At 40.4% G+C, this 23,936-nt stretch overlaps 3 protein-coding genes across 3 annotated transcripts in view; all 3 read right to left on the bottom strand.

Annotated features, from left to right (window-relative positions):
• Positions 1-11: 11 nt before the first annotated feature.
• On the bottom strand, positions 12-3,606 carry pdcd5 (programmed cell death 5). Its single transcript, XM_034529657.1, has 6 exons — positions 3,423-3,606; positions 2,041-2,084; positions 1,638-1,699; positions 814-905; positions 647-718; positions 12-560 (listed from the first exon to the last, which is right to left on the bottom strand). Exons 1-6 carry the CDS (start codon positions 3,486-3,488, stop codon positions 513-515), a joined length of 384 nt encoding a protein of 127 aa, XP_034385548.1. The 5' UTR covers positions 3,489-3,606; the 3' UTR covers positions 12-512.
• Positions 3,607-4,488: 882 nt separating this feature from the next.
• Positions 4,489-5,871, bottom strand: uraha (urate (5-hydroxyiso-) hydrolase a). The gene is made up of 4 exons (XM_034528784.1): positions 5,818-5,871; positions 5,060-5,199; positions 4,795-4,930; positions 4,489-4,578 (listed from the first exon to the last, which is right to left on the bottom strand). Exons 1-4 carry the CDS (start codon positions 5,869-5,871, stop codon positions 4,489-4,491), a joined length of 420 nt encoding a protein of 139 aa, XP_034384675.1.
• A 2,445-nt stretch (positions 5,872-8,316) lies between these two features.
• si:dkey-234i14.2 (heterogeneous nuclear ribonucleoprotein C) overlaps positions 8,317-23,936 on the bottom strand; it is a 43,627-nt gene continuing 28,007 nt past the window's right edge. Inside the window, exons 3-7 of the mRNA XM_034529639.1 lie at positions 18,163-18,213; positions 11,962-12,131; positions 11,266-11,379; positions 8,778-8,935; positions 8,317-8,355 (exon numbers count right to left, since the gene is read on the bottom strand). Coding sequence (XP_034385530.1) covers positions 8,317-8,355; positions 8,778-8,935; positions 11,266-11,379; positions 11,962-12,131; positions 18,163-18,213 — 532 coding nt within the window. The remainder of the gene's footprint in view (positions 8,356-8,777; positions 8,936-11,265; positions 11,380-11,961; positions 12,132-18,162; positions 18,214-23,936) is intronic.

The raw sequence follows: 23,936 nt of genomic DNA, 5'->3' as shown, positions 1-23,936 counted from the left end.
AAACATTTTAATTTAAGGTTTCTTTACATTTTTTATTTATTTTTATGTAAACCTACATGTCAGCAAAAGGAAAATATCAAAGCGCAACAAAGTTAATGGGATTCTGGTCCTAAATATGTTTTGTAGTCACAGAACATGCTGGATAAAATAAGTGTGTCTTGAATTTTATCTAGCTTCTTGTGATTGAACAGAAGTGGAACATGGTAAAAAAATAAAATTAAAAAAGTTACTACAGAGAGGAACTAGAGGAGTCAAACGGTGCCATGAACTGTCTGTCAGGGGTACAACACAAGCAGAGCAAACTTCTAGCAACTTCTACCCCACCCCCCAACTATTATGCCACAATGTCAACTCCACTTTGTTCTTCCCTCCTGATAATGTAGTTTCCAGAGACACAGAGAAGTTTGTGTGGCATCCCAAAATGCAGCCAACATATCAAAGATGGTATCCGAGTCTCAGTGAAGCATATCCTCTCCAGAATTCTTGGCTTGTTCCACAGTTCCCATTTCAAGTTAGTAATCATCATCATCATCGGAGTCCATCACCTTACGCCTGTTGAACTGACAAGTGAAGAGCTTGTAAGTATGTAAGATGGACAAGTGACTGATAATGACTCAAACACAGGTGACATTTCAGTGGCACTTACTTTGACGGTTGTTTTCTTCTCTGTTTGCTGACTGACTTTTTCTAGAATCTCGATCAAACCCGAGTCAGAAATCTGACAAAAGAAAAATTCCACTCATGACACTTCTGGCATGTGGAATAATATCAACATTAGTGTTTCAAGCATCAGAGCAGAGGTTATTTTCTTACCTTTCCTCCCAACGATCCATAACGGGCCATTTGAATGAGATAGTTTTCAACTGCATTGGCCTTCTCCGGCTTCACCAAAGCAAGATTGTTCACTGAAAAGGAAATCATTATTTTACCACCTCGTGTATACATTTGAGTGGCATTTACAGATGTACGTCACAACCTATTCATCACGCACAATAGTTTCAAAGGAGCACTGGACCTTTTTTCAATACTAAATAAGAGGAGCCTTACACATCTTAGATAAATCCTGTAGGTCACTTTCATTAGACTGAATAGAAACCACTCTGAAGATGCTTTACAAACTTTGCTACCGTTATTTTCTACAACATTTCTAATACTGGCATGCCAGTGGTGACTTGGTTACATACAGTGGCAATTCTGATACTTAGAACAGGTTTTAAAACGCGTGTTTCACTCATAATTTGTAATATCTGTTTTTCACACAAATGTTGCCATTTTTATTTCCCATTTTTAACATGCCAAATAAATACATCTCACTAAAATGTCTGTCTGTTGTTATATTTTCCCGACAACCGTTCATTCAATCGACTTCCCACTTGGCGGGTATTGCTCTTGAGATCTATGTGACATTATTAGTATTTATTAGGTGTCTTATGTATACTCTGTGTAGTCTATTGAGAGTGGACCCCTATTAACTGTTACACCGGCAAAGGCATGTTGGGTACACTTTGTTCTCCGTCAATGTTTGTGTGAGCTTTTGTGGCCAAATGAAGTGTCGACTCCAGCATTGCTAGTGAGGGCAACTATGTCTTCGCAGGGGAAGAACTCAGTAGGCTAAATAAATCTCTTAGGAAACTTACATCTAGCCCGGGCAGACTGGTCCAGAACTTGAGCCAATATAGAGTTCCTCATGTCTGTTTCTCTGTGAAAGAAAGTAACATTACCACATCAGCACTAGGGCTAGGGCTGAGACCAGTAAAAAGAAAACTGAAAAATGGTTGTATTGAACTGTCTGGGCATCAGAACATTGGCTCAGTCTCACAGCTACACAGACAGGTTTAATAGTATAAGTCTTAACTTTGCTTTCAAATATATCGAGACTCTGTAATAGTAATCATCTCACGATAGTTTGTAGATAATTCAGTGCTTATGTCCTCTTTAATTTACAAGTCCATGTGTTTGACTAATAAAGACACCATACTGTATATAAAGTAAAATGCATTCACTATATGTCTATGCTTGAAATCAATTACCACATCTTACCTTTGTTTGGCCTCCTCTCCTTGCTGCTGATTTTTTGAAGTATCCTTAAATAAAAAGTCAGACAGCATTGTCACATATAGGTTGTGTCTCTGCATCCAGCTAATGGTGGGACAACATATTTCATACCAGCCCAACATTCCCACCACGTTCATAACACCTCACAAATTACCTTAATAACTGTCAAAATGAGTTTCCACATGCTGTTTTATTATGTTATTAAACAGAGCTGTTTAATAAAGCTGTTTTAACTTTTCATCCACGTAGAATTGCACCTTAAATTATGTTTTACAACTGTTGTATGAATATACTTGAGTATCTAGGATACCTTCCACCTTATCTGATTCATTCATAAAGTTTAGCCAATGTTCATATTATTATAATTTATTTAGTTCCCATTTCTAATATATATTAAGTCTGTCATTGAATGTCTCCATCTTTTAAAAAGTTGGGAATTAAGCATAAATAAACAACACTGGTCAACAGCAGAAATAGTCCAGGACGTTTCTACTTCCTTCTTGTATTCTAATAATAATAATAATAATAATAATAATAATGTACAAGATATGTGCCGAGATATGTACTGGGTTAAACTTTTTAAATTTGAAAAAAGTGTCAGCACTCCCCGGAGAGCAAACTAGGTAGTGGTGACACTGTTTATAAATAACTTCTAATACATCTTTAGCCTTTTAGTACAGCCACGTATTGTACTTATCAATCTACAATGAAACCAATATATCTGTGATACAATAATATTTGACTAATTGCATCAATTGGTTTGTGCTGAGCAGTGTGTATTGTGTAAGGTTTTCACATTTAATGCCACTGTATCAATATTTTGTAATAGTATAAATATACAACTTTATTACGGTCACATACGAAATTATGTACGTTGTACTATTGGTTAATAGTTCAGTGTATTATGTGGCTAATAAAAGACACACTGATGAAACGGTCTTGCCTTCTCACCTAACAGAAATCTAACAGATAATCTATGAAAAATACTCAGCTCCAACTAAGCCCACCAGTCGACTGTGTAGTTTTGAATTTGGCCGCTCACAAAATAAATACATTTAACATCGTTGTTCGATTTTTCGCTGTCATTGTCAGAGGGGTGTGCGATGTCTCGCCGATGAAAAGCTAGCAGGGCCAGTGATATGATGAAGGTTATTACTGTTATTTATGTTACTTAACTACGACTGAGTTAGTTGCAGTTAATTTACAGCGAGCATGGCTCTCATAAGCGTGCTATGTATATCCCCTGAGCGACACTTCAATCAGTTGAGTTCGAGTAACACCAAGATAGCTAACAGCGTACTGAACTCAGCCTCTCCTTATCGGGCGGCGGCCGCAAACACGCTTCCCAGCTCGCGTTTCATCCTTACCCCGTGCTTTGCCTGAAGTTCCGCCATTCTTTGCCGCCTAATTGCTTCTAATTCGTCGTCTGCCATGGTTAATACTAGTGAAATGGACCTAATAGACAGCAACGGGACAATGTAACGTAAGACAACGGAAGCTAAACTCCAAGCAGAGGCAAGGCCCTACCTAGTTCAGGGGAGTGTAATCAAAGTCCAAAGCACCGAGCGAAAACTCAGGGTAAAGCAATTGAGCGCAGAGTGAGGACCCATCACATAAGAAAGAGAGGCTTTGAGTAATCTGGACAGATATATGAATTGTAGAAATATATATAGTAAAATGTTCTGTTGAACAATTGCACATCTTTTAACAGTTTTATTCTATTCTACCTTTTCTTATTAAAATACACTTGCCACTTTTATTGTTATAAAGTACTGTTATCTGTTTTTTTAAACCATATTGATCTATTATTGCACGTTGCATGTTTATATTATATTTTTATTTTTAGTATTTTATTGTTTTATTCTATGTCTATGTTTATTGTTATGCACCTTTCACTGATTACAATTCATTGTCTGTGCAGCGTACTTGACCAATACATTACTCTGATTCTGATTTAGGGTGGGGGATGGCCTCAAGAGTTACAGGAAATGACAAAGTTATGGTAGGGAGAACAATGTGTAAGACTTTATTTAATGCGATTTGTTTCACAACATTTTTGTAATTTAGTATAAAATACAGAAAACAAAACTCACTAGCATGTGGGATTTACATGCATGTTGACAAATGACCAAAAGAAAAAAATGACCAAAAGAACCCAACTTTATTTATTAGGTTAATTAAAACAGTGTATGCCTTAATAACATATTTAAATAGGCATTTAATATAATGGTGTCTTAATAAGTACAGTGTATATGAGTAATATGGTTTGTGTAATCGCAACAAATATTAATTTTTTTACAGTATTACATAATTATTCAAAGGGAAGAATCATTGAAATGGAGCATTGTGTCTTGTCATTGGGTTCAGCTGGTGCTGGGATGAATGTTCTTGGTGGAGTTGCCTTTGCCTGTGATGGAGCATCACACTTGATTTCTAGCTCCCTCTGTATGTACTATAAGAGAAACGACTCAGGAGCAGTGGGACATGGTACTTTTGGGCTGGGTCATTTATAGTGAAGACAATCTGCAACAAAACATGAAAGAGATCAATAATTACAAATAAGACTGATAGCCGTGATTGTTAACTGCATGCCTATATGCCAAGTTAAATTAGGGTACATTCACTGATCTAGTTACACTAATACACTAAGGTAAAGCCACAAGCAAGTAAAGCAGCATTATGCCTAAGAGTGGAAGATGAAGATCATGTTGGCACATCACACTTTATTCCTTTCCTCACCTCAACATACGGGTAGAAGCCGGTCTCTCCCATACTCTCCCAGTACTGAGCCGTCTCAAAATGCAATCTATACACCCCGGAAGTAAACATTTGTGTTGTGATGAGTCCTGGGCAACGTCCATCAGCATTAGTGATCCTTTTAAAACAAAATATGATTTAAGACCTGAATGCAAATATACATTAACCAGTGGCCAGTTTCCTGTGACTATAGTTTGGGACTATGTGAGAGGTGTTTTGCTTTTGTTTGTTTTCCTACAGTTTTTACCCAGTGGTTATCAAACTCCAGGCACTCGAGGAGGGGTCTTGTCGATGGAGACTGAGGGCTATGTTTGCACCAGGGACACCCATTGCAGTGTTCAGCACATGGGTGGTCAAGGGGCTAGCAGGGCCGGCCATTGCTGTGAACTACAAAACAAGAGCGTAAGACTTTCAATCAATGTGCTTAAATCTGAAGAAATCACATTAGACTACAACATTTAAAATTACACAATTATTTTTTGACTGGCAAAAACATGTTCATACGGGACTAATTTTCTTAAAGTGATTGGTTTTGAATTATCTTTATACATTTGTTCATTATGTACAATATCACAACACTTTAACACCCCATCTTAAATTCATTTAGCCCAGCTAAAGTGTTCAGACATGTCAAAAACAAAATTTGGCATAGAAGAGTTTCTGATGTATACGTGAATTTTAAGCATGTGCTTTCTGATAACCATTTAAAGAGGGAACCTTCCTGTATTAAAGCAATATGTGGGATTTATTTGGGAATGCAGAGTGAAAATTCTGCTTCAGAACACCACTGATGATAATGGTGATTATTTTTTTAATAAAGATTTATAGTTTGTCTTTCATCTATTTAAAATGTTAAATACTAAAAATACAAGTAGCAAACTGTACATGTAAGTTGTAAATTATTATGTATAAAGGGTAATTGAATACCAGAACATGTAATTACCTCAACAAGATTCTCTATTCTATTGTATTGTATACTGTATGTATTAGAAGTTTTGTGCTTACCTTATTTCCAGGCAAAATATGCCCCTTGAGTTGCTGCAGCCTATACACACTCATGTGTGCTGGTGAATAAACTGGGTTAGTGGGTTTAACCCAAAAATATATAATTTCATAGTTTATTAAACAGCATCAGATGTTTGTCACATTTTCCTCTTGCGATTCTGCACATTCAGTACTCAAGTGCTTATCTTTCTGGTCTTTCTGTCAACAGAAGACTGGTTGTGCAAGAGCTCCTTTTGTCACACTTTGAACTCAGTGGAAATGAATGATGAAAGTGCTCTGCTCGGAGGCCCGAGGCACATGCATGACATATGTTTGACTTAATGAATCCTAAATACACCTACAACTTCATGCCCGATTCCTATAGGTTAAGACACATGATGTGGTACCTCCTCTTACCCCGCCCCCCCTCAAATTTTATAATTACTCTGTAAACACATTAGAACATGGTGACTGTTACATCACGCTACTGGATTTATTCTTGGAAAGTACTTCTGTAATTTATTTTAACTCTCATGGACACAATATACATTGTCATATTCATGTAATGTGTTTATGTAACTTTGTAAATGCTGTTCATTCTGTACACATGACATCTATTGCATCTGTCCATCCGGGGAGAGGGATCCTCCTCTGTTGCTCTCCTGAAGGTTTCTTCCCTTTTTTCCCTGTCAAAGGTTATTTTTGGGGAGTTTTTCCTGATCCGATGTGAGGTCCTGGGACAGGGATGTCGTATGTGTACAGATTGTAAAGCCCTCTGAGACAAATTTGTAATTTGTGATATTGGGCTATACAAAATAAACTGAATTAAATTGAATTGGATATTTGACAACAATGTAATTTCAGTACAAACTTTGAGCCTACCAGATAGTGATCTGACATTTAGGCCATGATGAATAGGTATTATGCTTTTGCCCCCCAGTCCGCCCCTGACTGTACCTCTTGATCTGTTTTGACCTGACTTCCATGTTGTTGTCATAGCCCTCCGAACAGCACACGCAGTATGGATGATAATGCACAATTCTGCCTGAGGGTCCGGTGGACCTATAGTTCAAACTATCTGTGATCTAGCTCTCTGACTTCCGGCAAGCACAATGATGTTCACAATGATCAGCTTTTCCTCTGTTTGATATGGAGTATGTTATTATATCATTTCTAAATGTCTGATTATTTATATAACGTAAGTGGTAAAGTTTTGAATTGCAGTACTTTCAACATGTTATGATTTCTGTTACTTAACATTATTTCCAGTGGTTATTTCTCTTTTTCCCTCTGTGTCTGTCTTGGTCTCTCAGAAAAAACACACACTCCCATGTACTGTATTTATACTCAATATTAAAATACCTTTACAACTGGGACAATCAGTATCTCCAATTGGCTAATCTGAAGAATGTAAACAAAAAACTGTAACATCATAGGAATAACATTATTGTTTTCTTTTAAAAAACACATGAGAAGTCCTAAAGCAAGATTAAAATCAGACAGTACAACAATTACAGTAAAGTTTACAATAATACACAAAATGACACACTGACCGGGCCTCTGCATATCTTAAAAGTGCCAAATCTATGTTGGAAGAGAGGAGTTACATTTCCTCACATTTTTCATCACATTTAAAGTAGAGAAAGGACATTTGTTTTAGAGAGTATAACATATTGATATTTACAAGCAGACAACACCTCTTTCTCCCCAATGATCAGCATCACTATTCAATCTCTCAAAGATTACTGGGATTTACTTTGACTAGCTAAATTATTATATCTTAGAAGTATACAATAAAGAGAAAATGTGAGTTGAGCATCAACAAAATGCCCTTTAGAAAGATCAAATTCGAGAATGTTGCGATTTCTTTTGCTTTCACAAGTCAAAATACTTTGAGAACATGCACACACTAATCAGAAAATTATAATATTGAAGTACGCTGTTGACGTGGTTTATAACTGCCACGCTTCATTAATATTCCTGGTTCTATAATTTATCTACATTCCAATTCATTTTCTTGTGAAAAACTGGTGAAACGACAGAAACACTGCAGCACCTCTGAACACAAGTTATTAATCTAAAATTATTACTATATGTATAGCCTGATGCTGGCATGTGCTGCCTGTTTCAGAAGAAAGTTAGAAATGTGGACAAGATAAATTGGTAAGCTACTTACACAAGGTTTTAAATCAGAAATCCTGTTGTCTCATTTGGATTAATACTGGAATATTAGCGTTTGCTTAGACGGGATAATACAAAGTTAAATTTCTTCCAGTTGTCCTTTATAAGTACACTCTCACTCTCTCAGGCCAACCTACCAAATCATTTTTAATCAGATGTGCATGTACTTGATTTGTATAAGTCACCTGTATCAGTGTTGTAGTGTTGTATGATCACATAAACCAGGCTGTTGTGATATAATGACATAAATGTTGTGTGTTATCTGATCAAAGTGTTTTGTTCTCTTCCTCCATGTTTGGCACTTAATCCATGTCTTCTACGTCTTCTCATGTTCCATCCTCATATTTCCTCCTCTGGGTCAGAGCTGTGGTTGCTCATCTGTAACAGACAGACAGACAAAGACGGGACAGTGAGAGACAAAACAAAGAGACATTTCGCTGAACTGCAAGCTCACAATCACTCAAGTGAAATGAAATGACAACACACCACTGGAAGAACAATCCACTCAGCCCTTTTATTATTATTTACGTTTTGGATTTCTGGGCAATAGTGAGTTTTCCTGTGTCTTATTGTCCTAAATTATTATTTTGTCCATCTAAAAAAGGGCCCCTGATAGACATGCTGCTTCAGACAAATCAACAAAAATGGTGGCACCATTTAAACCTTTGTCATGAATCTCAGTAATACCAGAAACTAGCATCAACTAGTTGTAAGGACAACACAATCAAAAGGGATGGCCCTGGCTGTTACACTTTTCAGTCATTCCAGAACAAGTGGACACAGACTTCAGGTGCATTTACCGTGTGGTGGTCATCATTGGGCTCCCTCGGGTCAGGTTTCCCTCTGTGGATTCGATGGCGGGAGCTGGGTGGAGAGAGGGAGGAGAGGGAGTGCTCGGGGCTGCTTGCAGACATAGCGTACAGTGAGCCAGCTGGACTGTCCTCTCTCAGGGGAGACCCTACAGCACATCAACAAACAGATGCACGCATGGAGTTAAGGTGAGGAGCTTAGGTCCTGTTTCCTTTAGAGAAGAAAAAACAAATTTTCTGTGTTTCAAAGACAAAAATGTCTGTGCACATCCCACTGACGTTGTACTTGATGACAAGCAGAAAACAAGAGTTGGAGTGACAGGATGAAGGACAGATGAGGAGATAGCGAGAAGGAAGCGAGAGACAGCAGAGTGAGAGGCAAGGGAGAGCCTGAGATAAATGAATATAAAGAATAGAGCTATCTATCACCCAAAGTCAGTAAAAGAAGGTAGAAAAAACACATGCATACACACGGTGCTGAAGGTGTGCTCTTACAGTTGCAGTAGCCAAGACTCATTTTCTTTTTCATACACAGTTTATTTGTATATTCAGCCTGATTGTGACTTGCAGGCAGGGGTGGACTCCCTTGTATGCCACCATGTTCAAAATAACTTCTTTAATGCCCCTGTTGTAGATAAAACATAATACCTCTCAAAATGCCCCTATAGTAGATGAAACATGATAAAGTGTCCTCTTAAATGCCCCTATAGTAGATAAAACATGATAAAGTGTCCTAATGATAAAGTGTCCTCTTAAATGCCCCTATTGTAGATAAAACATGATAAAGTGCCCTCTTAAATGCCCCTATAGTAGATAAAACATGATAAAGTGCCCTCTTAAATGCCACTTGTTTTGCCCCTGCTTCTTAGACAGCCGAAGTCTGTCACTGGGTTTCCTCAAGTTGTTGACATAATTGAATTATGACTGTGTCGAGTACAGATTTTGTAGTAATGACAAGATCATCCACCTCACCTCATCACCCACACACACAAAGACACACACAAGCATATTCGAGATAACCTTCCTTTGTCTTTCTCGTGACCGTTCCTTCATTCCCTGTTGTTTCCTTTCTTTTTGTACAACAACAACAACAACAACAACAACAACAACAGATAATCACTTTGCTATTTTTGATCTTGTTAAAATAGCTGATTTTCATGCACTGCAAAGTCCCTTTGCCTGAAATTCAGTGTGTTTTCCTTAAAACAAGTAAAAAAATCTGCCAGTATAAAAAAATTGCTTCCACTGTAAATCTTTATAATTCAGGACTCTTCGAGAGTCAACGTAATTCTTGATTTTTGTGAAGCAATCCGACTTACTCCTTCATGTCTCAACATAGAGACTCTTGTATCTGACAAAATGAAACAAGATTGTTATTGGAAACAGATAATATATCAGTGTTATTATTAATGAGTTGAAACTCAAATAAAAGTAAAAATGCCGTAACAATTACTCTGTCCCACAAAATACAAAAATGTAAAAATACAAAAGTAGTATCAGCCAAATGTACTTGGTGTCAAAAATAAAAGTATTTGTTGGTGCAAATGGTGTTGTGATTTTTTCGAAAATATATAATATGATATTCTAAATTGTATATAACTAATATCTACATTTAGGTCCAAAAACTGAGCTCATACGAAACATTGGAGTCATGATAATCTGGTTAGTTGTTACAATAAATGATCCACACAACCTAAAAATACAGAAGTCTAGCAAAAGTGATCTGAAAAAATCTGAAAAATGTATGTTGACAATGTTAAATGATGTCTCTCTGGAGATGAATGGCATTGAACTACTCGTAAAACTATCCAGTTACCTACATCCCGCTTTCCATGGATTCTGCTGCGTGTCCGGTTCTAGATTAAAGGTTAAAGGTTGTTTTTTAACAAGGACATATGAGTGTGGCAGCTACTAAAGGAAAGTGCAACACACCAAATAAGAGTTGGTTTAAACTGTGTGTCAATTAAGATTCCAGTCGAACCAATTTCTTAAGGAAGGATAATAACGACTTGTCCGGTTCCTTCTCAGAGCCCTAGCTGTTGTTGGCAGACGCAGTAGCAGTCTTGTGTTCAAACGCCCACATGAGGGCAGCAGCAGCTCTTCCTTCCTTACTGATTTGCTGTTGTTCTCAGTCCTTGAAATGTGTCTGTTTTCGGAAGCTTTATCAGTCAGGTCCTTCAACCACACTGTTTGTTCAGCATGTTCCATAATTTGCTCACATCCATAAATCCAGACACCCGCACTCCAGTAGAAATCGGCCTTGCTTCAACTTTTAATAAAAGAATCGTTGACTGGTAGATAAAGTAGTGGCTCTGGTGGTGCAGTACATTCCCATCCCCCAGTTTCCCCTGGGACACTGATCCTGAATCAATTCGATTGGGGTTGTGACTGGTGGAGCTAATCAAGCAGAAACCTGAAGGTGGCATATTGCCAGAGTCCACCTCCCCGCCTCCACTGTCTTTGTGAATGAATGTCTCACCTTTGTGGTCATTCCTCTGTGTGTCCATTTTGTCAAGACTGTCGAGCAGTCCATCGATCTGTGTCTTTATCAGAGTCAGCTCCTTTTTAATCACCTGCAACTCCTCCAATCCCACTGCAGGGATGAAGACAGTAAGAATATAAAGGATGAGGAAATGATTACACAACCTGAAAATATCTTTAGGGATTAGTTAGACATATTGGGAAAAGCACGTATTTGCTTTCTTGCAGAGAGTTATATGAGAAGATGCATACCAGACAGGTATCAACCGCCTCATCTAACTCTCTGCAAAAAAAGCAAATAAGCATATTCCTTAAAATTACTGCTAATGAACTACTAAAACGTGACAACGAACGAAGAAAAGTGCATGCAAAGTAAACCACTTTGGGTATCTTATATTTAAAAAGTGCATGTTAGCATTGAGGAGTCAAGCAGCCCTGGTTTTGAATACAGCTAATTTTCTCCACTTCATCGTTTCTCTCTTCCAAGAAGCATCACAGAAAAAAGGGTTACAACTTCAATACTCGGAAATTATGTGTTGTGACTTCAGTAAACTACACACAGAATATTTTGTCTGTGATGGTGTTTTACTGAAAGGATGAGAGGCAAAAGGTTTGTAATGAGGTTTATATTCATCATTTAATCTTTCATGTAAAAAGGCATTCCCCTTGACTTGAGGCCATTCATATTACTCACACTTGGCTGTGGATGAATTAGTGGAGTGGGCTCTGGAGCTTTTGGAGTGGGTTCTGTCTCGACTGCGTCTGTTCCCAGAGGAGTAGGAGGAGGAACGGGATCGCTTGGCCAGACTGGGTCCCAGTGGCAGAGGAGACAGGGATGCCGGCACACGCTGGTAGTCATACACCCTTAAGTTCAGTAGATACAATTTAAAAACAACTCGTCTTTAACTATGTGCATGCAGCCATTTTGTTAAATTAGTGGGAAGGTGATTGTATGCAATCCAAGTGTTTGTCTAAAATCAGGAAGAAAGAGAGCCTGCTCACAAGCATGAAAGGGCAAAATGTTGCCAATTTTAGACTTTACTTAGACATGGCTGCTTGTGTTTAGGCATCACTTAAATATGGGAACTTTGGCTCTACTTAAATGAAAAGGAAAGAGTATTTTAGAAAAACCTGTTTATGTTCCCTTCAAATGTTTATCAAAACTGAACAGGTATTGTATTGGCACTCATGTTGAAATAATTCAAGCCTAGCCAAAGATCAAACAAGAGGGGGATACAAGCTGGAAAAAGAGGATATGAAAGGAAATATGTGACACTTGTGAAAAGCATCTGTTCAAGCACCTCATAGATACATATGAATATGTATATTCTATATTATTTTGTCTTTTACTTTCTGTCTCTGTTTATGTCTCTGTTTCTTGCCTCCTCCCTGTGGACAGCTCCATGTCTCTGACTGTCACTGAATGTAATTGCTTCTGTCATGGCCGATCAATAGCTCGCTGCCGGGATAGTAGTGCTGGTGACATGGGGAGTATCACAGTCAGACTCTATAATGCTTACAGAAACCACACTATGTGTTGTTTGTGCATGTGTGCTTGTGTATGTTTCATTAGAAATAGAGGTGATGTTGTGACTGAAGCAGAAAGTGATTTGATCTTAACACTCATGCACACAACAACCAGGTGAAACACTGCTGCAGGCTTAAAACCAGCCAACCGATCAGGAATGAGCAAACTGCAGGAAAACGTGGGAAGGCCAATCAAATCTATATATGATTAATTGTAGCAATGAGGGAGATTTGGCCCAAAGAACAGATAGCCAGGGTTTTTACTGTGTTCACCAAACTAAAGACCATACTAAACTAATACCACAGAATGAAATGACGCTGAAGCCGATCCCAGCTGACATTGGGCGAAGGCTGTCTATCGCCAGTCTATCGCACGGCACATATAGAGACAGACAACCACTCACGCTCACATTCACACCTACAGGCTATTTAGAGTCCCATTAACCTATATGTCTTTGGACTGGGGGAGGAAGCCGGAGAACCCGTACCACATTTTTTCCTGATAGATCTGAACTGAGTGCTTTTTTAGACCTGCAGGTACCAAAACCTGGATCATTCTGATCTACTCAATCTTGTCTCAATCTGTGTGTATCTGGATCAAGGACAGTCTGAGCGCAGCCTAAATGGTTTCTGCAAAGCCATGAGAGTGAACAGCTCTCCTGCTGTTTGATGCCAGCCGACAACAGGAAGGCAAGCTGTCAGCTCCGAGGACTGGGAGTCGGACGGTAATGTACATTACTGATTGAGCTGATAGCCAGTTAGTTGGCCCTGAAAAGTTTTCTCTATTTTTCTCTTTGACCTGTTATATTCTCCGAAACCTCTCTACTTGCACAATGTCACATATGGATGAAGTGTATTAGGCCACCATAAGTGTGTGAGATTAGTGGCTTTGAGCATTGTCTGTGCTGAGAGACACAGAGACCAAAGACTTATGGGAGTTTAAAGTCCTTTAAAGCAGTTTGCAGGAGCAGATAGACAATGTGTTGTTACACCAGCTTTGAAGTGTCATCTCAGAGAATGAAAGCTCAGACAATGAGAGAGTGTAGACGAGTGAAGATTACAGAAAAGTGTGTGAGTGTGTGAGAGAGAGAGGTGTTTGTCTCTATGGATTAGACCCCACAAGGAAAGCAGCTTTGTCAGCTGGAGCTGTTATCTGTGTGTTGAAAGACACTTTTCTATCGTGTTCGCACAAGAGGACAGCGGGCAAAAAAAGGTTATTTCTCCCTTTCCCACATAATAATGTTCTACAAAACAAACAAACAAACACAGAAAGAAAACACACACACACACATACACACACACACACACACACACAAACACACACACACACACACACACACACACACACACACACACACACACACAGTCCCCACGCACTCACACCCAGAGAAATACACATGTGTGCACACACGCTTCCACACACAGCTGTCAGTAGTGCTATACTCAACAGCATGGGGAATAATCATGCACTCTTTTAAAAACAAATTGAAAATCAGTGATGAGTGTTCCCCCTGAGCATAGACAGCAAAATGCAGAGCAAGGCAAAACAAATGCAAAAAACAAAGAAAAGATGATAATACTCGGAGCAACAGAGCATTGATATGTGCGAGAAAGGCCCTGGAATGAGGTGTGTATTCTGTGTGTGTGTGTGTTTGTGTGTGACTGCCTGCTTTTATTCAGATGTGCTGAGTGGAGTGTTTACGACTGAGGCCTGAGGGTGTAGGAAGGTCCCTGCACAATTTCAGTGGAGGACCAATAATACAGAGTTACTCCGAGTGGAGCTCAGTTGAACTGACTACCTCATCGACCTAACTACTGCACTTACTACTGCAGTAACAAAAAAAAGGTAAACGCACACTGCAAACTAACTGAGTTCATGACTCGTCCCAAACCATATACTCAGCTTTGGTGTTTTTATTGAAGGGCATTGTGTAACCCTAATGGATGGTTGTTGTCAATCTGTTTTAGCAGCTGGTAGGAACTGCACATTTACTTTAACTGAATCTTAAGTGACCTGTTTATGTTTGGCATGGATTGTCAATTATATTTTTGTCTCAATAGTTGTTGTTGAAATATAGTGAATCAAAAGTGAAGGAGTTTAGCTTTCTTAGTCTTTCAGCAAAGATTTGATGTTACTTTGGTTCCAGACTAGTTCTTTCTTATGCCCTCAATTTTGTTTAAAGTGTAGACACCAGGAAATAAAAGCAGTTTTTCCTTCACAAAGTGACCTTGGTTACCTCTGCCCGCCCAACCACCTGCCCCCTTGACCCCATCCCGTCTCACATTGCTCCTGACCTTCTTCCCTTTCTCACCTATCTTATTAACACCTCCCTCTCAACCGGCTGTTTCCCTAACTCTCTGAAGGAGGCAAGAGTCAACCCTCTCCTGAAGAAACCCACTCTCGACCCATCTGAAGTCAATAACTACAGACTTGTCTCTCTCCTCCCCTTCCTTTCCAAAACTCTAGAGCGAGCTATCTTTAACCAAGTCTCCTCCTTTCTCCACAGTAACAACCTTCTAGACCCCCACCAGTATGGATTCAAGGCAGGCCACTCAACAGAGACTGCCCTCCTTGCTGTCTCTGAGCAGCTTCACACTGCTAGAGCAGCCTCTCTCTCCTCTGTCCTTATCCTTCTAGACCTTTCCGCTGCCTTTGACACAGTGAACCACCAGATCCTTATTTCCTCCCTCCAGGACCTGGGTATCTCAGGCACCGCGCTCTCACTCTTCTCATCCTACCTCACCGACCGCTCTTACTGGGTAACTTGGAGAGGATCTGTGTCTGAGCCTTGTCCTCTGACTACTGGGGTCCCTCAGGGCTCAGTCCTTGGTCCTCTTCTCTTCTCTCTGTACACCAACTCTCTCAGCTCTGTCATTCGCTCGCATGGCTTCACCTAGGTTTTAGGATACACTGAGCACCTATCTCCTCTTCTCTCTCTCCTTATGGATGAATTTACATCTCTCCATTGCACCTTATTAACTCTGCTTCCTCCCCGGAGTCGTTGTGACTTCACATCTCATAGGGTCCATTGGACCTGGAGGTGTCTGATGCCTGGTGAGCCGGCCTCCCGCGTTGGCCCTGCTGATGCGCCCCGCCCCCCCTCCTCTCTACCTCCTTCTGTTTCATGGATTGGAGGTCCATTCATACATTGTCATATTCATGTAATGTGTTTATGTAACTTTGTAATGCTGTTCATTCTGTACACATGACATCTATTGCATCTGTCCAACCGAGAAGAGGGATCCTCCTCTGTTGCTCTCCTGAAGGTTTCTTCCCTTTTTTCCCTGTGAAAGGTTATTTTTGGGGAGTTTTTCCTGATTCGATGTGAGGTCCTGGGACAGGGATGCTGTATGTGTACAGATTGTAAAGCCCTCTGAGGCAAATTTGTAATTTGTGATATTGGGCTGTACAAAATAAACTGAATTGAAATAAACTGAACCTACCACAGCTATGCTGACGACACCCAACTGATCCTCTCGTTTCCCCAATCTGAAACACAGGTAGCAGCACGAATCTCTGCCTGTCTGACTGACATCTCTCAGTGGATGTCCGCACACCACCTGAAAATTAACCCGGACAAGACTGAACTTCTCCTCCTTCCAGGAAAAGGCTCTCCCACCCACAACCTAACTATTAACTTCAACAACTCAGTGCTGGCTCCGACTCCGACTGCCAGGAACCTCGGAGTGATGCTCGACAGTCAACTCTTCCTGACTGCCAACATTACCACGATAACACGCTCCTGTAGGTACATGCTGTACAACATCAGGAGAATACGACCCCTTCTCACTCAGAAGGCGGCACAGGTCCTGGTCCAGGCTCTGGTCATCTCACGGCTAGACTATTGCAACTCCCTCCTGGCAGGTCTACCTGCTAATGCCATTCGACCTCTACAGCTCATCCAGAATGCAGCTGCTCGACTGGTCTTCAACCTCCCGAAATTTACCCACACTACTCCGCTCCTCCGCGGAGTAGTGTTACCGGTGGCCGCCCGCATCCGCTTCAAAACATTGGTACTTGCGTACCGTGCTGCGAACAGATCGGGTCCGGTCTACATCCAGGACATGGTCAAACCGTACACCCCAGCCCGTTCACTTCCCTCGGCTTCTGCCAATCGGCTTGTAGCTCCTTCACTTCGAGCTAAACACTCAACAAAATCAAGACTGTTTTCTGTGCTGGCTCCTCATTGGTGGAACGAGCTCCCCATTGACATCAGGACAGCAGAAAGTCTCTACATCTTCCGTCGCAAACTAAAAACACATCTTTTTCGACTATACCTTGAATAGGGAGGGTAGAGCCGTAGTAGCACTCTAGTAGCACTCTAGTAGCACTTAAATGTCCCTTACCGATAGCACTTTGTAGTTTAGCACTTTAGTAGCACTTAAATGGCACGTACGGATAGTACTCTGTAGTTTAACGTTATTGAAGAAATTGTACTTGCTTGATTCTTGTTGTTCTGAGTTTGGACTCATGGTTTAATGCACTTATTGTAAGTCGCTTTGGATAAAAGCATCAGCTAAATGACATGTAATGTAATGTAATGACATGGTAACAACTTGAACATTTTGCAATATTTTAATAATATTTTGAAGTATTGATGGAAAATACTAGTAAGCACTATGTCAATATATTATGTAAGCTGTCACAATATCAGATTCCCACAGCACAACGATTGTAACCCAAATTATTCACAATAATAACATTTTAGCAATGCAATAATATATATAGTAAAAAATGCAATTAAATTTATTGCCAACTTTGTTTAGTGTTAGTTTGGTTTATTTTTTGGCAAGTGAATTACAAATGTAAGGAGGTGGAGTGAGTCCGTCACCATAACTGTACCATCATACGTGTGTTTTTAATAATGATTCAATATTTCACTGTCAATATTGGTATATCGTGCCACATCTACTATGCACTATGTGATTTAGAGCTATGTGCTGCTATAAACTCTGAATGCATTGCCTTCAAAATTCAAGGCAACAACTGTTGCCTCGAACATGGATGCAGCTTTAGCAAATGATATGACTAAGTTTGTTAAACACAGAGACATTTGAGATTCAGCTAGAATTACGATGCTCGAACGGGATTACAAATCACAAATCCACAAGGTGGGTGTCTTTCCAGAAAGTCTGCACTTGCGTGTCTGTGTGTAACGAGTGAGCTCCTGGCTGTAGAGTAGTAACAGGCAACATTGTAAGCAAAGACAGGATGACGGACGGCTGTGTGGCAGACAGTGACGGGGAGCGGAGACTATTGGAGACAGCAAAGGATGAAAATCCACTTTAGCCTCTTCCTTCAGCCTCCTGTGACACGCAGACAAGCAATAAGGTGTGTGAGCTGTCATGCGTGGCTTTCTGACATTACCTGTCATTGTAGTCCTCGTGGTAGCTGTCATAGTCCAGGTCAAACTCAGATCTGCAGGTGGAGAAAGAGACGAGGGAGGTGTTTAGTAAAGTATTTGTCAAAAATACACCATGCGCTTTTACTGGGGGGGATAACACATTTCACTTAACAAACAGTAAGCTTCTTTGGTGTATCAGTGTGTAAATGTACGTGAGCCTCAACAGATTTGTACGGTACAATCACTTCATCTGGAAAGAATGCAGTGTTCATGGTCTCCAGCCAGCTAGAAAAATATATTGGATTTGTTTTGCTGCAGCATCCAAGATAGAAAATCCATAGAAATTGTCTTGTGTGCCAACTGTGCCACCCACTGAACATCTCATCTCATGTGTGCGCTTGGTGAGGTGAGGCAAGCAGTGAGGCAGGTGAGTGATGTAACAAAAGAGAACTGGGCTGGAAGCTAGAGTGTACGTGCATAACAGACCAGAGGAAGTGGAGGACAGAAAAGTGACACTAAGCCAGAGCGAGATCACATTCTGGTGTGTCAGACCTCAGCATTCCTCCCTAATCCGCACACAGAGACCCTAATAATCCCTCCATGTTTCCTCCCACCCTCTGTCTCTCTTTGTCTTTCTGACTGACTCACCCCCTCAATCCGTCTTTGCCATTCTTTCATTTCGTACTTTCTCTTTGTTTGAACTGACCTCACTCTTTCCATTCCTCTTTCATTTAGTCGTGCACTTCAATTAAATTCAAGAGCCTGACTTGCAAGATAAGTCACTATGTGCATTGTTAAAAACAAGCAAATATATGATTCAAATGAAGATTTCTGCATACTGTTATTGCATTTAAGATTATTCAATAAGTACATCAACATTTACTTAAACTCAGGCAGCAACCTTCTCACTTAATGTATTACCTCCATAAACACTGTAAACATGAGTTTATGGTCTAGTTTCAAGTATTCTTCAATACAGTATGATGTTACTTTAGTAATTTATGGTCCAATTTAAAGTAAAATAGATGACAAGTGGGCTTTAGAGCAATCTTGTGATTGACAGGTCGCTACCACGGTGTTGTCCGGTCTGGGAGTTGTCCGGGTTTTTGTCTAACAACTTCTTTGACAGGAGAGCAACAGAGAAGGATCCCTCTCCTCGGATGGACAGAAGTACAACAGATGTCAACATAACAGAGTTATAACACATTCAATACATATGACAGAAGTTATTCATATAATTACATTACATTACATTACATTACATGTCATTTAGCTGACGCTTTTATCCAAAGCGACTTACAATAAGTGCATTAAACCGTGAGTCCAAACTCAGAACAACAAGAATCAAGCAAGTACAATTTCTTCAATAAAGTTAAACTACAAAGTACTATCCGTAAGTGCCATTTAAGTGCTACTAAAGTGCTATCGGTAAGGGACATTTAAGTGCTACTACGGCATTTAAGTGCTACCTATTCAAGGTATAGTCGAAAAAGATGTGTTTTTAGTTTGCGCCGGAAGATGTAAAGACTTTCTGCTGTCCTGATGTCATTCGGAAGCTCGTTCCACCAATGGGGAGCCAGCACAGCAAACAGTCGTGATTTTGTTGAGTGTTTAGCTCGAAGTGAAGGAGCTACAAGCAGATTGGCAGAAGCCGAGCGAAGTGAACGAGCTGGGGTGTACGGTTTGACCATGTCCTGGATGTAGACTGGACCCGATCTGTTCGCAGCACGGTACGCAAGTACCAATGTTTTGAAGCGGATGCGGGCGGCCACCGGTAACCAGTGAAGGTCGCGGAGGAGCGGAGTAGTGTGGGTAAATTTCGGTCGGTTGAAGACCAGTCGAGCAGCTGCATTCTGGATGAGCTGTAGAGGTCGAATGGCATTAGCAGGTAGACCTGCCAGGAGGGAGTTGCAATAGTCCAGCCGTGAGATGACCAGAGCCTGGACCAGAACCTGTGCCGCCTTCTGAGTGAGAAGGGGTCGTATTCTCCTGATGTTGTACAGCATGTACCTACAGGAGCGTGTTATTGCGGCAATGTTGGCAGTCAGGGAGAGTTGACTGTTGAGCGTCACTCCGAGGTTCCTGGCAGTCAGAGTCGGAACCAGCACTGAGTTGTTGAAGTTAATAGTTAGGTTGTGGGTGGGAGAGCATTTTCCTGGAAGGAGGAGAAGTTCAGTCTTGTCCGGGTTAATTTTAAGGTGGTGTGCGGACATCCACTGAGAGATGTCGGTCAGACAGGCAGAGATTCGTGCTGCTACCCGTGTTTCAGATTCGGGAAACGAGAGGATCAGTTGGGTGTCGTCAGCATAGCTGTGGTAGGTGAAGCCATGCGAGCGAATGACAGAGCCAAGAGAGTTGGTGTACAGAGAGAAGAGAAGAGGACCAAGGACTGAACCCTGAGGGACCCCAGTAGTCAGAGGACAAGGCTCAGACACAGATCCAGATATAATGAGAGTAAGTATGATGAACAAGTTAGTGTGTTTTCAGTTCATAAAAGTTTATTGTAACCATCCTGACTGCCTAAAAAAAAAGTCTTCTTTAGCGTTTAAAACAAAACGGGAGTCCTCAAACCAATGGGTGACGTCACGGTGAATGCATCCAGTTATTTATACAATCTTAAACCTGCAACAGCCGACCTTTTGGCCACTTGAGGGCAGTGAACACAAGAACTCAACATTGATATATTATCGCCTTTTAAGTTGATATAGTGAAGTTGTTACTAGCACATCCAGCAGTTATGGAACCATTATCATTTATCATTATCATTTATTTGCAGACATGTTTCTGTTCACCTGATGGGTGTCAGTCTAACATTCACTCGATTTAGCTACCTTTTGGTCTCTACCAAATCCTGAAGGAAATATTTAGCTCTTGAGCTGCTAAATTATGCATTAGTTTCATCAGCTAGTTGCTAACTGCGTCTGTGTGTTGCTGAGCAGGTATTGTACAGTGCAACTTTTGAGCTTGTTTGCTGAAAACAGCTGGTGAGCGTGGTAGGAACCAGGAACCAAGACAGCAAAGCTGTGGGCCAGAAAATCTAAACAATAAGCTGAAAGACACTAAACGCTCCATAGAGCTGAGGGGAACTACAGTTCGATTAATATTTCTCAATGAGTTAGTCACTAAGCGAGCCTTTCAAATACTTTGAGTCTTTGGCTCCATTGTTAACATACAGTTTTTTTAGACACTTTAGAATAAGCAAAAATGGTGCATTTAAATGTACGGAATTTGCACCAAGAGATCTCTGCCACATTTTAGAGTGACTTATTACCATATATTCACATACGAGTGACAGCCTATGTCTAGATAATATATTGGGAACAAACCTAAAGTCCTTTCCATCTGTTTATATGTCACTCAGGGAGGCGGTGATTCTCCTGGTTGTCGTCATGCTGCTCATCTCAAAGAAGAGATGCTTTTTTTTGTATGTCAGGATAAACAGTAGGGGACTAAACCAAATACTTCTCTACATTCAAAATTACACACAGATCTCCAGATCTAAAGTGTAGACTTATTTTGGAGTGAAATGTAATCACGTCTCCTCCAGTGTTGTTCTCATGGTCTCTTTTCTGTCTCATACCAGCTGGTTTTCAGAGCTCAGGAGGCAGGAAACCACAAAATAATTCAGTGCTCATGTCTGAGCTTCACACTTGCCAAAAATAAAAAACACAGTTTTAAATCTAATTTAAAGACTTCCCTCTGGTATCCTATTTTAAATGGATTTTTATTGTATTAGCTAATTTTGTGTTTTCATTCTTTTGCATTTTTGGACAGTAAAAGGGTATTTCTAGTGAATTGTCCCTTTACAGAAAGCCTTTATCCTGTACCACTGAAGGACACACAGAAAGGCAGAGGACCAGAAAACCAGAACTCCCGGGTCCTCTGCTCTCCAAGTGAAGTCAGCCAGAAGAGAAGAAGAAAATAACTGCTATTCACCGAGGGGAAAATAAGCTTCTGCTCTTTCTCTGTTTGTTTTTCTTGCATTGGCGTTCACGGATTCACCTTCGTCATTGTATATTGTGTCAGAGTGTTTGGGGCACTGCGGTGGGCAGGGTGATTAGCAATTGTTCTATCTTAAAAAAACGTTAATCTTTTAAATTGTATTGGCCTTGTTCTGTCTGTTGTTATTTCATGCATTAGACTGCATATTTTTATAAAATATTTCTTCATATCTAAATTCAACTTGTTATTGTTGGTCACTATTACTTAAATAAAAACAGGACAGTGAAGCTATGGCAAAGCAAATTAACTTTACGTTTTACTCTTAAACATGAGTGAATAATAAAGAATACAATATACATATTTAAACTGTAGATATCACATCCATCATGTTTGTTGTTATTTAACCATCCATCCATCCATCCATCCATTTTCAATACCGCTTATCCTCATTAGGGTCGCGGGGGCGCTGGAGCCTATCCCAGCTGACATAGGGCGAAGGCAGGGGACACCCTGGACAGGCCGCCAGTCCATCGAGGGCACATGTAGGGACATACAACCATTCACTCTCACATTCACATCTATGGGCAATTTAGAGATCAATTAACCTGCAGCATGTCTTTGGACTGTGGGAGGAAGCCGGAGAGCCCGGAGAGAACCCACGCTGCCACGGGGAGAACATGCAAACTCCACACAGAAGGACCGCTCCGACCGGGAATTGAACCCGCGGCCCTCTTGCTGTGAGGCGACAGTGCTAGCCACTACACCACCGTGCAGCCCGTGAATGTTAAATAATAAATATTATTTATTCATTTAGTTGACCGGTATTTTCATATATTTAGAGGAGTTAAATCTGTGACAGGTTAGCACAACACATGTTCACTGTAATTACATTCAAAGTGAGCTGCCAAGTGACTGGGTTACAGGCAGAGAGAGAGAGAGAATGGGAGCGAGAGAGGGGCAGATGGACAGCAGGGTCACTAAAGGCTAATTAATTTCTTTTCATAATTTATCAAGTGCCAAAGCAATCCATTAGACATGGCTGGCTATAAATCATCTCAGCCTCAGCGTGCCTGTGACTGTGTGTGCCTGACTGTGTGTATGTGCATGAGCCAAAGACAAGTTGCTTTTTGTGTGAACAAAGCAGCCCAGAGATTTCCAACAACATGCACTCAAATCCATCAGTTTCACTCCAGCTGAATCTATGGGAGAACATCAAAGGTGTGTGTGTGTGTGTGTGTGTGTATGCGTGTGTGTGTGATGAATTACGAGAGATTTTGTTCAATTGGCTCAGAGCCTTGACAGATGCAATTTAAATCTAGCTGACAATGCATCAAAGTGACATTTTATGTGAGATTCTTGTTTTCTCGATTGTGGTGACATCTTTGGTGATAAATATTCACTGCTGTGGTCTTTTCTCCAGCACTTATTTTCCAATCAATTCACAGCATTTTCAACAGTTCTTTGTGTAGTTATCAGAATGGACCGTTTAAATAAGTTGACACCAAATATACATGTCATGTCAATAACGGCAGAATTTGAGCTCGTCTGAAAGTAACCACATCTCCAGAGATGAAAAGAAATCTGTATACATGCCACAAATGTGATATAACTGATAATAACGTTGTTTCAACGCGATACGATTAATATGTCTGTAACATATACATGGACAAGGTTTATGTCATGCTATTCAACAGACTACAACAGAAACTGAGTATGGGCCAAACCTGAATAAGTCAGAGTATTTTGCACCTTAAACATAGCAACAATTGCGGTGAAGAGCCACACCGGCATTCATCTTTAACACCATTTTATCTTTGAATGTTTGTCAAGGAAATACTTTTTTTTTGGGACACTT

Source organism: Cyclopterus lumpus, chromosome 3 (assembly GCF_009769545.1).
Source record: "Cyclopterus lumpus isolate fCycLum1 chromosome 3, fCycLum1.pri, whole genome shotgun sequence".
NCBI lineage: Eukaryota > Metazoa > Chordata > Actinopteri > Perciformes > Cyclopteridae > Cyclopterus > Cyclopterus lumpus.
Note: the sequence above shows the minus strand (reverse complement) of the source record. Positions and strands in the feature narration are given on the sequence as shown.

Bases quoted from the DNA above. Each gene is read 5' to 3' on its own strand.
- uraha (XM_034528784.1), bottom strand. From the start codon at position 5,871: ATGAGTGTGTATAGGCTGCAGCAACTCAAGGGGCATATTTTGCCTGGA. The intron at 5,200-5,817 runs GTAAGCACAAAA...CTTGTTTTGTAG, and splicing joins ATATTTTGCCTGGAAATAAG to TTCACAGCAATGGCCGGCCC. The intron at 4,579-4,794 runs GTGAGGAAAGGA...GTTTTGTTGCAG, and splicing joins GCTTCTACCCGTATGTTGAG to ATTGTCTTCACTATAAATGA.
- pdcd5 (XM_034529657.1), bottom strand. From the start codon at position 3,488: ATGGCAGACGACGAATTAGAAGCAATTAGGCGGCAAAGAATGGCGGAA. The intron at 906-1,637 runs GTAAGTTTCCTA...TTTCCTTTTCAG, and splicing joins CCAGTCTGCCCGGGCTAGAT to TGAACAATCTTGCTTTGGTG. The intron at 719-813 runs GTAAGAAAATAA...TTCTTTTGTCAG, and splicing joins ATGGATCGTTGGGAGGAAAG to ATTTCTGACTCGGGTTTGAT.